At 44.4% G+C, this 17,601-nt stretch overlaps 1 protein-coding gene across 1 annotated transcript in view; it reads left to right on the top strand.

The window, feature by feature from the left end:
• The window catches only part of LOC115183146 (PHD finger protein 21B), a 37,033-nt gene that overhangs the window by 14,763 nt on the left and 4,669 nt on the right, over nt 1-17,601 (top strand). Inside the window, exons 8-13 of the mRNA XM_029744473.1 lie at nt 199-275; nt 2,887-2,941; nt 7,478-7,500; nt 11,205-11,363; nt 12,708-12,774; nt 13,667-13,770. Coding sequence (XP_029600333.1) covers nt 199-275; nt 2,887-2,941; nt 7,478-7,500; nt 11,205-11,363; nt 12,708-12,774; nt 13,667-13,770 — 485 coding nt within the window. The remainder of the gene's footprint in view (nt 1-198; nt 276-2,886; nt 2,942-7,477; nt 7,501-11,204; nt 11,364-12,707; nt 12,775-13,666; nt 13,771-17,601) is intronic.

The raw sequence follows: 17,601 nt of genomic DNA, 5'->3' as shown, positions 1-17,601 counted from the left end.
ATAAGCCTTTGTTCCTCTACCACGACAGAGATCCAGATCAAGATCATCTAGCTGTACCTGCTGTGTGTATCTAAGCCTCTGTCCCATAAGCCTTTGTTCCTCTACCACGACAGAGATCCAGATCAAGATCATCTACCTGTACCTGCTGTGTGTATCTAAGTCTCTGTCCCATAAGCCTTTGTTCCTCTACCACGACAGAGATCCAGATCAAGAGACAGGAGAGGAAGAGACGAAGCACAGCCAACCCAGCCTACAGCGGCCTGGTCCAACCAGAGGTAACAGACAATGGACCCCCTTTTTTTGTTGTTGTTGTTGTTGTCTGGATTCAAAATAGCTTCAATAGTTGACAAATGTTATCTGAAAGTAGGTCAGAGCTGTTCGGGAGAGATATGTGTGTTTTGAAATGTGTAATAGATGTTAGAGGTATAGTATGTTACATTTTTGTTAATTAGGACGTAGAGTAGTACTAGCCGGTGTGATTCAGAGTTTAAATAAGGGTCGATGTCCGCGTCCCGTGCTGAAATCTTAATTAGCAGAATAAAAAATAAAAATATCCCCACAGAAAGCGGTCAGTTTTAAGCTAGATATAGCTGTGGTAGAGGTGAGACTCTCATGGACACGTCCACGTCCGTTGTTTTGCTCTAAGACGCCCACAGGCCTCACTAGACTCGTCTGAAGGTCCCCTGTTACAGTCCCCCAGACGCCCACGGGCCTCACTAGACTCGTCTGAAGGTCCCCTGTACCAGTCCCCCCAGACGCCCACGGGCCTCACTAGACTCGTCTGAAGGTCCCCTGTACCAGTCCCCCCAGACACCCACGGGCCTCACTAGACTCGTCTGAAGGTCCCCTGTACCAGTCCCCCAGACGCCCACAGGCCTCACTAGACTCGTTTGAAGGTCCCCTGTACCAGTCCCCCAGACGCCCACGGGCCTCACTAGACTCGTCTGAAGGTCCCCTGTACCAGTCCCCCAGACGCCCACGGGCCTCACTAGACTCGTTTGAAGGTCCCCTGTACCAGTCCCCCAGACGCCCACGGGCCTCACTAGACTCGTCTGAAGGTCCCCTGTACCAGTCCCCCAGACGCCCACGGGCCTCACTAGACTCGTCTGAAGGTCCCCTGTACCAGTCCCCCAGACGCCCACGGGCCTCACTAGACTCGTCTGAAGGTCCCCTGTACCAGTCCCCCAGACGCCCACAGGCCTCACTAGACTCGTCTGAAGGTCCCCCAGACGCCCACGGGCCTCACTAGACTCGTCTGAAGGTCCCCTGTACCAGTCCCCCAGACGCCCACGGGCCTCACTAGACTCGTCTGAAGGTCCCCTGTACCAGTCCCCCAAAAATCGTGACAAAAATAAAGGGGTTAAATACATGTAAAAAAAATTTATAAAAATTAAACGATATCTCTCTCAGATATAGGACAGACACTTCAGAACAAATTTAATTTGATTTGTGGGGGACTATCTGTTATTCCATGTAGTGAATCTGTTATTCAATGTGTTTGTATGGGCTAATAGCAGTAATATTTCAAAGGATCTATAAAAAAAAGGCCTTAGTCTCTGATGGTTCAGTTTAGACAGGCCTTAGTCTCTGATGGTTCAGTTAAGACAGGCCTTAGTCTCTAATGGCCTTAGTCTCTGATGGCCTTAGTCTCTGATGGCCTTAGTCCCTGATGGCCTTAGTCTCTGATGGACTTAGTCTCTGATGGCCTTAGTCTCTGATGGCCTTAGTCCCTGATGGCCTTAGTCTCTGATGGCCTTAGTCTCTGATGGCCTTAGTCTCTGATGGCCTTAGTCTCTGATGGCCTTAGTCTCTGATGGCCTTAGTCTCTGATGGCCTTAGTCTCTGATGGCCTTAGTCTCTGATGGCCTTAGTCTCTGATGGCCTTAGTCTCTGATGGCCTTAGTCTATGATGGCCTAGTCTCTGATGGCCTAGTCCTGATGGCCTAGTCTCTGATGGCCTTAGTCTCTGATGGCCTTAGTCCTGATGGCTAGTCCCTGATGGCCTTAGTCTCTGATGGGTTCAGTTTAGGCTGGCCTTAGTCCCTGATGGCCTTAGTCTCTGATGGCCTTAGTCCCTGATGGCCTTAGTCCCTGATGGCCTTAGTCTCTGATGGCCTTAGTCTCTGATGGCCTTAGTCCCCGATGGCCTTAGTCTCTGATGGCCTTAGTCTCTGATGGTTCAGTTTAGACAGGCCTTAGTCTCTGATGGCCTTAGACCCTGATGGCCTTAGTCTCTGATGGGTTCAGTTTAGACAGGCCTTAGTCCCTGATGGCCTTAGTCTCTGATGGCCTTAGTCTCTGATGGCCTTAGTCTCTGATGGCCTTAGTCTCTGATGGCCTTAGTCCCTGATGGCCTTAGTCTCTGATGGTTCAGTTTAGACAGGCCTTAGTCTCTGATGGCCTTAGTCTCTGATGGCCTTAGTCTCTGATGGCCTTAGTCTCTGATGGCCTTAGTCTCTGATGGTCTTAGTCTCTGATGGCCTTAGTCCCTGATGGCCTTAGTCCCTGATGGCCTTAGTCTCTGATGGCCTTAGTCTCTGATGGCCTTAGTCCCTGATGGCCTTAGTCCCTGATGGCCTTAGTCCCTGATGGCCTTAGTCTCTGATGGCCTTAGTCCCTGATGGCCTTAGTCCCTGATGTCTTTTGGATCTGGTGCCTTGTGCTTTCCACATAACGTCGTACATGATGTTCAGTAACACTTCCCAAAGCGTGTGCTACAGTGATTCTACTAAAGTTATTTTCCTCGTAACTTGGACGAATTCAGTAAATGCTGTTGAGAGTCGATTTAGCAGAGCTAAAAACGTGTCTTCTCAGAATTCCTGTTTGTGTTAGAGGTGAAGGAAGTAAACATTTTCTCTGTCTCTCTCCTCACTTCCCGTCTTCCAGCGTAAACGCCTTGCATCAAATTACCTGGACAACCCACTCTTCCTATCAGTGAGAGGTAAAGCACATTTATATACTGACCCATCAACACAACTAGACAGGACTGGTGAAACACATTTATACTGACCCATCAACACAACTAGACAGGACTGGTGAAACACATTTATACTGACCCATCAACACAACTAGACAGGACTGGTGAAACACATTTATACTGACCCATCAACACAACTAGACAGGACTGGTGAAACACATTTATACTGACCCATCAACACAACTAGACAGGACTGGTAAAACACATTTATACTGACCCATCAACACAACTAGACAGGACTGGTAAAACACATGTATACTGACCCATCAACACAACTAGACAGGACTGGTAAAGCACATTTATACTGACCCATCAACACAGCTAGACAGGACTGGTAAAACACATTTATACTGACCCATCAACACAACTAGACAGGACTGGTGAAACACATTTATACTGGCCCATCAACACAACTACACAGGACTGGTAAACACATTTATACTGACCCATCAACACAACTAGACAGGACTGGTAAAAACATTTATACTGACCCATCAACACACTAGACAGGACTGGTAAAACACATTTATACTGACCCATCAACACAACTAGACAGGACTGGTAAAACACATTATACTGACCCATCAACACAACTAGACAGGACTGGTAAAACATTTATACTGACCCATCAACACAACTAGACAGGACTGGTAAACACATTTATACTGACCCATCAACACAACTAGACAGGACTGGTAAAACACATTTATACTGACCCATCAACACAACTAGACAGGACTGGTAAAACACATTTATACTGACCCATCAACACAACTAGACAGGACTGGTAAAACACATTTATACTGACCATCAACACAACTAGACAGGACTGGTAAACACATTTATACTGACCCATCAACACAACTAGACAGGACTGGTAAAACACATTTATACTGACCCATCAACACAACTAGACAGGACTGGTAAAACACATTTATACTCCCATCAACACAACTAGACAGGACTGGTAAACACATTATACTGACCCATCAACACAACTAGACAGGACTGGTAAAACACATTATACTGACCCATCAACACAACTAGACAGGACTGGTAAAACACATTTATACTGACCCATCAACACAACTAGACAGGACTGGTAAAACACATTATACTGACCCATCAACACAACTAGACAGGACTGGTAAAACACATTTATACTGACCCATCAACACAACTAGACAGGACTGGTAAAACACATTTATACTGACCCATCAACACAACTAGACAGGACTGGTAAAACACATTCATACTGACCCATCAACACACTAGACAGGACTGGTAAACACATTTATACTGACCCATCAACACAACTAGACAGGACTGGTAAAACACATTTATACTGACCCATCAACACAACTAGACAGGACTGGTAAAACACATTTATACATCCCCCATCAACACAACTAGACAGGACTGGTAAAACACATTTATACTGACCCCCATCAACACAACTAGACAGGACTGGTAAAACACATTCATACTGACCCCATCAACACAATCTAACAGGACTGGTAAAACACATTCATACTGACCCCCATCAACACATCTGAGACCAGGACTGGTAAAACACCATTTATACTGACCCATCAACACAACTAGACAGGACTGGTAAAAACACATTTAATACTCCCCATCACACAACTAGACAGGACTGGTAAAACACATTTATACTGACCCTCCATCAATACACTAGACAGGACTGGTAAAACACATTATACTGACCCATCAACACAACTAGACAGGACTGGTAAAACACATTCATACTGACCCCCATCAACACATCTAGACAGGACTGGTAAAACACATTTATACTGACCCATCAACACAACTAGACAGGACTGGTAAAACACATTTATACATCCCCCATCAACACAACTAGACAGGACTGGTAAAACACATTTATACTGACCCATCAACACAACTAGACAGGACTGGTAAAACAATTTATACTGACCCATCAACACAACTAGACAGGACTGGTAAAACCTATTTATACTGACCCATCAACACAACTAGACAGGACTGGTAAAACACATTTATACTGACCCATCAACACAACTAGACAGGACTGGTAAAACACATTTATACTGACCCCCATCAACACAACTAGACAGGACTGGTAAAACACATTTATACTGACCCCCATCAACACAACTAGACAGGACTGGTAAAACACATTTATACATCCCCCATCAACACATCTAGACAGGACTGGTAAACACATTTATACTGACCCCATCAATACAACTAGACAGGACTGGTAAAACACATTTATACTGACCCATCAACACAACTAGACAGGACTGGTAATACACATTTATACTGACCCATCAATACAACTAGACAGGACTGGTAAAGCACATTTATACTGACCCATCAACACAACTAGACAGGACTGGTAAAACACATTTATACTGACCCATCAACACAACTAGACAGGACTGGTAAAACACATTCATACTGACCCATCAACACAACTAGACAGGACTGGTAAAACCCATTTAAACTGACCCATCAACACAACTAGACAGGACTGGTAAAACACATGTATACTGACCCATCAACACAACTAGACAGGACTGGTAAAACCCATTTATACTGACCCATCAACACAACTAGACAGGACTGGTAAAACACATTTATACTGACCCATCAACACAACTAGACAGGACTGGTAAAACACATTTATACTGACCCATCAACACAACTAGACAGGACTGGTAAAACACATTTATACTGACCCATCAACACAACTAGACAGGACTGGTAAAACACATTCATACGTCCCCATCAACACACCTAGACAGGACTGGTAAAACACATGTATACTGACCCCATCAACACAACTAGACAGGACTGGTAAAACACATTTATACTGACCCATCAACACAACTAGACAGGACTGGTAAAACACATTCATACGTCCCCATCAACACAACTAGACAGGACTGGTAAAACCCATTTATACTGACCCCCATCAACACAACTAGACAGGACTGGTAAAACACATTTATACTGACCCCCATCAATACAACTAGACAGGACTGGTAAACACATTTATACTGACCCCATCAACACAACTAGACAGGACTGGTAAAACACATTTATACTGACCCATCAACACAACTAGACAGACTGGTAAACACATTTATACTGACCCCCATCAACACCACTAGACAGGACTGGTAAAACACATTTATACTGACCCATCAACACAACTAGACAGGACTGGTAAAACACATTTATACTGACCCATCAACACAACTAGACAGGACTGGTAAAACACATTTATACTGACCCCCATCAACACCACTAGACAGGACTGGTAAAACACATTTATACTGACCCATCAACACAACTAGACAGGACTGGTAAAACACATTTATACTGACCCATCAACACAACTAGACAGGACTGGTAATACACATTTATACTGACCCATCAACACAACTAGACAGGACTGGTAAAACACATTTATACTGACCCATCAACACAACTAGACAGGACTGGTAAAACACAATTATACTGACCCATCAACACAACTAGACAGGACTGGTAAAACACATTCATACTGACCCATCAACACAACTAGACAGGACTGGTAAAACACATTTATACTTACCCATCAACACAACTAGACAGGACTGGTAAAACACATTTATACTGACACCCATCAACACAACTAGACAGGACTGGTAAAACACATTTATACTGACACCCATCAACACAACTAGACAGGACTGCTAAAACACATTCATACTTACCCATCAATAAATTGCACATCTATAAACATTATAGCTGGACTTTGTGGTTGATCAGAAAGAGGTCCAGGCCACAGAGCTTGTACTGTAATCACACTGTATCCTACTAGACTAGAGCATGGACTGTAATCACACTGTATCCTTCTAGACTAGAGCATGGACTGTAATTACACTGCATCCTACTAGACTAGAGCATGGACTGTAATCACACTGCATCCTACTAGACTAGAGCATGGACTGTAATTACACTGCACCCTACTAGACTAGAGCATGGACTGTGATTACACTGTATCCTACTAGACTAGAGCATGGACTGTAATTACACTGTATCCTACTAGACTAGAGCATGGACTGTAATCACACTGTATCCTACTAGACTAGAGCATGGACTGTAATCACACTGTATCCTTCTAGACTAGAGCATGGACTGTAATCGCACTGTATCCTACTAGACTAGAGCATGGACTGTAATCACACTGTATCCTTCTAGACTAGAGCATGGACTGTAATCACACTGTATCCTACTAGACTAGAGCATGGACTGTGTTGATCTGAGCTGAGTTCCCCAGAACAGAGATGTTGCAGGTCTGTTGCTTAATGTTTCCCGGTCTAAAACCCTGCTGCTGCCGCACCCCTCCCCCTCTCTGGCCCAAACCCGCTGCTCAACCCCCATATGTCTTCACCTGTTGTCGGCGACTAACCTGTTATCTGCTTCCTGTGTTACGCACGCTAGCCACTGGGGACTACAGATGGAAGGTACGTACTGGAGCATGACGTGAATACAGCTAGGACTGTAGATAGTGGTGTTGTAGTGTTGTATACTGTAGATAGTGGTGTTGTAGTGTTGTATACTGTAGATAGTGGTGTTGTATACTGTAGATAGTGGTGTTGTAGTGTTGTATACTGTAGATAGTGGTGTTGTACTGTGGTATACTGTAGATAGTGGTGTTGTATACTGTAGATAGTGGTGTTGTAGTGTTGTATACTGTAGATAGTGGTGTTGTAGTGTTGTATACTGTAGATAGTGGTGTTGTATACTGTAGATAGTGGTGTTGTAGTGTTGTATACTGTAGATAGTGGTGTTGTACTGTGGTATACTGTAGATAGTGGTGTTGTAGTGTTGTATACTGTAGATAGTGGTGTTGTACTGTGGTATACTGTAGATAGTGGTGTTGTAGTGTTGTATACTGTAGATAGTGGTGTTGTATACTGTAGATAGTGGTGTTGTAGTGTTGTATACTGTAGATAGTGGTGTTGTAGTGTTGTATACTGTAGATAGTGGTGTTGTATACTGTAGATAGTGGTGTTGTAGTGTTTTATACTGTAGATAGTGGTGTTGTAGTGTTGTATACTCTAGATAGTGGTGTTGTAGTGTGGTATACTGTAGATAGTGGTGTTGTGGTGTTGTATACTGTAGATAGTGGTGTTGTATACTGTAGATAGTGGTGTTGTATACTGTAGATAGTGGTGTTGTAGTGTTTTATACTATAGATAGTGGTGTTGTATACTGTAGATAGTGGTGTTGTATACTGTAGATAGTGGTGTTGTAGTGTTGTATACTGTAGATAGTGGTGTTGTGGTGTTGTATACTGTAGATAGTGGTGTTGTATACTGTAGATAGTGGTGTTGTAGTGTTGTATACTGTAGATAGTGGTGTTGTAGTGTTGTATACTGTAGAGTGTGTTGTTATACTGTAGATAGTGGTTGTATACTGTAGATAGTGTGTTGTAGTGTTGTATACTGTAGATAGTGGTGTTGTAGTGTTGTATACTGTAGATAGTGGTGTTGTAGTGTTGTATACTGTAGATAGTGGTGTTGTAGTGTTGTATACTGTAGATAGTGGTGTTGTAGTGTTGTACACTGTAGATAGTGGTGTTGTAGTGTTGTATACTGTAGATAGTGGTGTTGTAGTGTTGTATACTGTAGATAGTGGTGTTGTAGTGTTGTATACTGTAGATAGTGGTGTTGTAGTGTTGTACACTGTAGATAGTGGTGTTGTAGTGTTGTATACTGTAGATAGTGGTGTTGTAGTGTTGTATACTGTAGATAGTGGTGTTGTAGTGTTGTATACTGTAGATAGTGGTGTTGTATACTGTAGATAGTGGTGTTGTAGTGTTGTATACTGTAGATAGTGGTGTTGTAGTGTGGTAAACTGTTGATAGTGGTGTTGTATACTGTAGATAGTGGTGTTGTAGTGTGGTATACTGTAGATAGTGGTGTTGTAGTGTTGTATACTGTAGATAGTGGTGTTGTAGTGTTGTATACTGTAGATAGTGGTGTTGTAGTGTTGTATACTGTAGATAGTGGTGTTGTAGTGTTGTATACTGTAGATAGTGGTGTTGTATACTGTAGATAGTGGTGTTGTAGTGTTGTATACTGTAGATAGTGGTGTTGTAGTGTTGTATACTGTAGATAGTGGTGTTGTATACTGTAGATAGTGGTGTAGCAAATTTAGCAAATTTAGACAGATATTCTCCTTCCTGCCTCTGGAGTAGTATTTCCAGCAGACATTTGAGAGATGAGGGGACGATGTAATCAGAGAGATGAGGGGACGATGTAATCAGAGAGACGAGGGAACGATGTAATCAGAGAGACGAGGGAACGATGAGGGACGATGTAATCAGAGAGATGAGGGGACGATGTAATCAGAGAGATGAGGGGACGATGAGGGACGATGTAATCAGAGAGATGAGGGGACGATGTAATCAGAGAGATGAGGGGACGATGTAATCAGAGAGATGAGGGGACGATGAGGGACGATGTAATCAGAGAGATGAGGGACGATGAGGGACAATGTAATCAGAGAGATGAGGGGACGATGTAATCAGAGAGATGAGGGGACGATGTAACCAGAGAGATGAGGGGACGATGTAATCAGAGAGATGAGGGACGATGTAATCAGAGAGACGAGGGGACGATGTAATCAGAGAGATGATGTAATCAGAGAGATGAGGGGACGATGTAATCAGAGAGATGATGTAATCAGAGAGATGAGGGGACGATGTAACCAGAGAGATGAGGGGACGATGTAATCGGAGAGATGAGGGGACGATGTAATCAGAGAGACGAGGGGACGATGTAATCGGAGAGATGAGGGACGATGTAATCAGAGAGACGAGGGGACGATGTAATCAGAGAGATGAGGGACGATGAGGGACGATGTAATCAGAGAGATGAGGGACGATGAGGGACGATGTAATCAGAGAGATGAGGGACGATGTAATCGGAGAGATGAGGGGACGATGTAATCAGAGAGACGAGGGGACGATGTAATCAGAGAGATGAGGGACGATGAGGGACGATGTAATCAGAGAGATGAGGGATGATGTAATCAGAGAGATGATGTAATCAGAGAGATGAGGGGACGATGTAATCAGAGAGATGAGGGACGATGTAATCGGAGAGATGAGGGGACGATGTAATCAGAGAGACGAGGGACGATGTAATCAGAGAGATGAGGGACGATGTAATCAGAGAGATGAGGGGACGATGTAATCAGAGAGATGAGGGGACGATGTAACCAGAGAGATGAGGGACGATGTAATCAGAGAGATGAGGGGACGATGTAATCAGAGAGATGAGGGGACGATGTAATCAGAGAGATGAGGGGACGATGTAATCAGAGAGATGAGGGGACGATGGAATCAGAGAGATGAGGGGACGATGTAACCAGAGAGACGAGGGGACGATGTAACCAGAGAGACGAGGGACGATGAGGGACGATGTAATCAGAGAGATGAGGGGACGATGTAATCAGAGAGATGAGGGGACGATGTAATCAGAGAGATGAGGGACGATGTAATCAGAGAGATGAGGGGACGATGTAACCAGAGAGATGAGGGGACGATGTAACCAGAGAGATGAGGGGACGATGTAACCAGAGAGACGATGTAATCAGAGAGACGAGGGACGATGTAATCAGAGAGATGAGGGGACGATGTAATCAGAGAGATGAGGGGACGATGTAATCAGAGAGATGAGGGGACGATGTAACCAGAGAGACGAGGGACGATGAGGGACGATGTAATCAGAGAGATGAGGGGACGATGTAATCAGAGAGATGAGGGGACGATGTAATCAGAGAGATGAGGGGACGATGTAATCAGAGAGACGAGGGACGATGTAATCAGAGAGATGAGGGGACGATGTAAACAGAGAGATGAGGGGACGATGTAATCAGAGAGATGAGGGACGATGTAATCAGAGAGATGAGGGGACGATGTAAACAGAGAGATGAGGGTACGATGTAATCAGAGAGATGAGGGGACGATGTAAACAGAGATATCCATTGTGTCACTGGATCAATCAATCAATCATTCAATACTTTACAGTGGATCTACAGTCACTATAGATCCACTGAAAAAGTGGAAGTTGTTTAGACTGTGGTATTGAATGGCAGGTGGAATGGAAGCACTAACAGCTGTGTGTCCTGACCGTCTGACTGTGTGTCTGTCTGACAGGAAGAGCTGGAGCATGACGACCACTGCTCTGTGTGCAAGGAGGAAGGAGAGCTGCAGCTATGCCACAACTGTCCCAGAGCCTACCACCCTGACTGCCTGCACCCACCTCTCAGAACACCGCCCCGGGGGGTCTGGGTCTGCACCAAGTGTCAGAAGAAGGTGAGAAGCTAGAGAGGGGAAATACATCTGGTTGGGTTAGAACGGATACTTTGTAATGCTACAGCAACATCTTAAGACTATAACAACACTACTGAATGATATCTACTGACTATAACAACACTACTGAATGATCTGACTATAACAACACTACTGAATGATATCTGACTATAACAACACTACTGAATGATATCTACTGACTATAACAACACTACTGAATGATATCTGACTATAACAACACTACTGAATGATATCTGCTGACTATAACAACACTACTGAATGATATCTGCTGACTATAACAACACTACTGAATGATATCTACTGACTATAACAACACTACTGAATGATATCTGCTGACTATAACAACACTACTGAATGATATCTGCTGACTATAACAACACTACTGAATGATATCTGACTATAACAACACTACTGAATGATATCTGACTATAACAACACTACTGAATGATATCTGCTGATTATAACAACACTACTGAATGACATCTGACTATAACAACACTACTGAATGATATCTGACTATAACAACACTACTGAATGATATCTGCTGATTATAACAACACTACTGAATGACATCTGACTATAACAACACTACTGAATGATATCTGACTATAACAACACTACTGAATGATATCTGACTATAACAACACTACTGAATGATATGACTATAACAACACTACTGAATGATATCTGACTATAACAGCACTACTGAATGACATCTACTGACTATAACAGCACTACTGAATGATATCTACTGACTATAACAACACTACTGAATGACATCTGCTGACTATAACAACACTACTGAATGATATCTGACTATAACAACACTACTGAATGATATCTGCTGACTATAACAACACTACTGAATGATATGACTATAACAACACTACTGAATGATATCTACTGACTATAACAACACTACTGAATGATATCTGCTGACTATAACAACACTACTGAATGATATCTGACTATAACAACACTACTGAATGATATCTACTGATTATAACAACACTACTGAATGATATCTGACTATAACAACACTACTGAATGATATCTGACTATAACAACACTACTGAATGATATCTGACTATAACAACACTACTGAATGATATCTGACTATAACAACACTACTGAATGATATCTGACTATAACAACACTACTGAATGATATCTGACTATAACAACACTACTGAATGATATCTGACTATAACAACACTACTGAATGATATCTGACTATAACAACACTACTGATTGTAGTTTATGAAGGGAAGGTAACTGTTTCCATTGTCCTCCATTTTATAAACTTGTGTTTTCCTTCGTCCTGAAGGTTCTGAACAAAGAGAACATGTCGTGGCCACAGAACTTCGTCCAGTCCTATGTTACACACAAGACGGGTGAGAATGGACTCCTTTACTTAGCTGGCATGTGGCAGATGGGCCTGCAGTGTGTGTGTTATGCTGTGTTAATGCTAGAGGTATTGTGTGTGTGTGTGTGTGTGTGATGCTGTGTTAATGCTAGGTGTATTGTGTGTGTGTGTGTGTGTGTGTGTGATGCTGTGTTAATGCTAGAGGTATTGTGTGTGTGTGTGTGTGTGTGTTATGCTGTGTTAATGCTAGGTGTATTGTGTGTGTGTGTGTGTGTGTGTGTGTGTGTGTGTGTGTGTGTGTGTGTGTGTGTGTGTGTGTGTGTGTGTGTGTGTGTGATGCTGTGTTAATGCTAGGTGTATTTTGTGTGTGTGTGTGTGTGATGCTGTGTTAATGCTAGGTGTATTGTGTGTGTGTGTGTGTGTGTGTGTGGTTGTGTGTGTGTGTGTGTGTGTTATGCTGTGTTAATGCTAGGTGTATTGTGTGTGTGTGTGTGTGTGTGTGTGTGTGTGTGTGTGTGTGATGCTGTGTTAATGCTAGGTGTATTGTGTGTTTAGTGAGAGAGGGGGAGAAGAGGAGTTTGTGTGTGTGTGTGTGTGTGTGTGTGATGCTGTGTTAATGCTAGGTGTATTGTGTGTGTGTGTGTGTGTGATGCTGTGTTAATGCTAGGTGTATTGTGTGTTTAGTGAGAGAGGGGGAGAAGAGGAGTTTGTGTGTGTGTGTGTGTGTGTGTGTGTGTGATGCTGTGTTAATGCTAGGTGTATTGTGTGTGTGTGTGTGTGTGTGTGTGTGTGTGTGATGCTGTGTTAATGCTAGGTGTATTGTGTGTGTGTGTGTGATGCTGTGTTAATGCTAGGTGTGTGTGTGTGTGTGTGTGTGTGTGTGTGATGCTGTGTTAATGCTAGGTGTATTGTGTGTTTAGTGAGAGAGGGGGAGAAGAGGAGTTTGCTCAGGAGGAATGTAGAGCTGAAGAAGGAGTGTGCTCACCTGGAGGAGCAGGACCAACAACTCAGCAAGTCCCTCACGGTATGACCTCTGAACTCTGACCCGCTCACAACACAGTACAGCAGGACCAACCAATCAGCAAGTCCCTCACGGTATGACCTCTGAACTCTGACCCGCTCACAACACAGTACAGCAGGACCAACCAATCAGCAAGTCCCTCACGGTATGACCTCTGAACTCTGACCCGCTCACAACACAGTACAGCAGGACCAACCAATCAGCAAGTCCCTCACGGTATGACCTCTGACCCTCTGACCCAACACAAACAAACACGCAATATGTAACCTAGACTAGGTTAACCCCTCTCTCATACTTAGAATGTGGTTTTACCACACTGCAAGTTTGATTGAATTACAGACAGAGATCCTGCATATAATGTTGAGATTTGTCTCCACCTTATCAATGGGAGGCGTTGACCCAAAGGTGTGAAGGCAGGTGGTCTGCTTATCGCTGTATTCCCGCGTGGACAGATTTACTACTACTACTGGTGGTCTGCTTATCGCTGTATTCCCGCGTGGACAGATTACTACTACTGGTGGTCTGCTTATCGCTGTATTCCCGCATGGACAGATTACTACTACTACTGGTGGTCTGCTTATCGCTGTATTCCCGCGTGGACAGATTTACTACTACTACTGGTGGTCTGCTTATCGCTGTATTCCCGCGTGGACAGATTACTACTACTACTGGTGGTCTGCTTATCGCTGTATTCCCGCGTGGACAGATTTACTACTACTACTGGTGTCTGCTTATCGCTGTATTCCCGCGTGGACAGATTTACTACTACTGGTGGTCTGCTTATCGCTGTATTCCCGCGTGGACAGATTACTACTACTGGTGGTCTGCTTATCGCTGTATTCCCGCGTGGACAGATTTACTACTACTACTGGTGGTCTGCTTATCGCTGTATTCCCGCGTGGACAGATTTACTACTACTACTGGTGGTCTGCTTATCGCTGTATTCCCGCGTGGACAGATTTACTACTACTGGTGGTCTGCTTATCGCTGTATTCCCGCGTGGACAGATTTACTACTACTACTGGTGGTCTGCTTATCGCTGTATTCCCGCGTGGACAGATTTACTACTACTACTACTGGTGGTCTGCTTATCGCTGTATTCCCGCGTGGACAGATTTACTACTACTACTGGTGGTCTGCTTATCGCTGTATTCCCGCGTGGACAGATTACTACTACTACAGGTGGTCTGCTTATCGATGTATTTCCCGCGTGGACAGATTTACTACTACTGGTGGTCTGCTTATCGCTGTATTCCCCGCGTGGACAGATTACTACTACTACTGGTGGTCTGCTTATCGCTGTATTCCCGCGTGGACAGATTACTACTACTACTGGTGGTCTGCTTATCGCTGTATTCCCGCGTGGACAGATTTACTACTACTGGTGTCTGCTTATCGCTGTATTCCCCGCGTGGACAGATTACTACTACTACAGGTGGTCTGCTTATCGCTGTATTCCCGCGTGGACAGATTACTACTACTACAGGTGGTCTGCTTATCGCTGTATTTCCGCGTGGACAGATTACTACTACTGGTGGTCTGCTTATCGCTGTATTCCCGCGTGGACAGATTTACTACTACTACAGGTGGTCTGCTTATCGCTGTATTCCCGCGTGGACAGATTTACTACTACTACAGGTGGTCTGCTTATCGCTGTATTCCCGCGTGGACAGATTTACTACTACTACTGGTGGTCTGCTTATCGCTGTATTCCCGCGTGGACAGATTACTACTACTACTACTACTGGTGGTCTGCTTATCGCTGTATTCCCGCGTGGACAGATTACTACTACTACTGGTGGTCTGCTTATCGCTGTATTCCCGCGTGGACAGATTTACTACTACTACTGGTGGTCTGCTTATCGCTGTATTCCCGCGTGGACAGATTTACTACTACTGGTGGTCTGCTTATCGCTGTATTCCCGCGTGGACAGATTACTACTACTGGTGGTCTGCTTATCGCTGTATTCCCGCGTGGACCGATTTACTACTACTACTGGTGGTCTGCTTATCGCTGTATTCCCGGTGGACAGATTTACTACTACTACTGGTGGTCTGCTTATCGCTGTATTCCCGCGTGGACAGATTACTACTACTGGTGGTCTGCTTATCGCTGTATTCCCGCGTGGACAGATTTACTACTACTACTGGTGGTCTGCTTATCGCATGTATTCCCGCGTGGACAGATTTACTACTACTGGTGGTCTGCTTTATCGCTGTATTCCCCGCGTGGACAGATTTACTACTACTACTGGTGGTCTGCTTATCGCTGTATTCCCGCGTGGACAGATTTACTACTACTACTACTGGTGGTCTGCTTATCGCTGTATTCCCGCGTGGACAGATTTACTACTACTACTGGTGGTCTGCTTATCGCTGTATTCCCGCGTGGACAGATTTACTACTACTACAGGTGGTCTGCTTATCGCTGTATTCCCGCGTGGACAGATTTACTACTACTGGTGGTCTGCTTATCGCTGTATTCCCGCGTGGACAGATTACTACTACTACTGGTGGTCTGCTTATCGCTGTATTCCCGCGTGGACAGATTACTACTACTACTGGTGGTCTGCTTATCGCTGTATTCCCGCGTGGACAGATTTACTACTACTACTGGTGGTCTGCTTATCGCTGTATTCCCGCGTGGACAGATTTACTACTACTGGTGGTCTGCTTATCGCTGTATTCCCGCGTGGACAGATTTACTACTACTACAGGTGGTCTGCTTATCGCTGTATTCCCGCGTGGACAGATTACTACTACTACAGGTGGTCTGCTTATCGCTGTATTTCCGCTGGACAGATTACTACTACAGGTGGTCTGCTTATCGCTGTATTCCCGCGTGGACAGATTTACTACTACTACAGGTGGGTCTGCTTATCGCTGTATTCCCCGCGTGGAACAGATTTACTACTACTACAGGTGGTCTGCTTATCGCTGTATTCCCGCGTGGACAGATTTACTACTACTACCTGGTGGGGTGGTCTGCTTAATCGCTGTATTCCCCGCGTGGACAGATTACTACTACTACTACTGGTGGTCTGCTTATCGCTGTATTCCCGCGTGGACAGATTTACTACTACTACTGGTGGTCTGCTTATCGCTGTATTCCCGCGTGGACAGATTTTACTACTACTACTGGTGGTCTGCTTATCGCTGTATTCCCGCGTGGACAGATTTACTTTACTAACTGGGTGGGCTGCTTATCGCTGTATCGGCCCGCGTGGAGCAGATATACTACTACTACTGGTGGGCTGCTTATCGCTGTATTCCCCGCGTGGACAGATTTACTACTACTACTGGTGGTCTGCTTATCGCTGTATTCCCCGCGTGGACAGATTACTACTACTTACTGGTGGTCTGCTTATCGCTGTATTCCCGCGTGACAATTTACTACTACTACTGTGGTCTGCTTATCGCTGTATTTCCCGCGGGGACAGATTTACTACTACTACTGTGGTCCTGCTTATCGCTGTATTCCCGCGTGGACAGATTTACTACTACTATGGTGGTCTGCTTATCGCTGTATTCCCGCGTGGACAGATTTACTACTACTACTGGTGGTCGCTTATCGCTGTATTCCGCGTGGACAGATTACTACTACTACTGGTGGTCTGCTTATCGCTGTATTCCCGCGTTTACTACTACTATGGTGGTCTGCTTCTCGCTGTATTCCCGCTGTGGACAGATTTACACTACTTACTGGTGGTTCTGCTTATCGCTTGTATTCCCGCGTGGACAGATTTACTACTACTACTGGTGGTCGCATTATCGCTGTATTCCCGCGTGGACAGATTATACTACTAACTACAGGTGGTCTGGCTTATCGCTGTA

The sequence above is a fragment of the Salmo trutta genome, unplaced genomic scaffold (genome assembly GCF_901001165.1).
Source record: "Salmo trutta unplaced genomic scaffold, fSalTru1.1, whole genome shotgun sequence".
Lineage (NCBI taxonomy): Eukaryota > Metazoa > Chordata > Actinopteri > Salmoniformes > Salmonidae > Salmo > Salmo trutta.
This window is presented reverse-complemented; position numbering and strand designations above follow the sequence as displayed.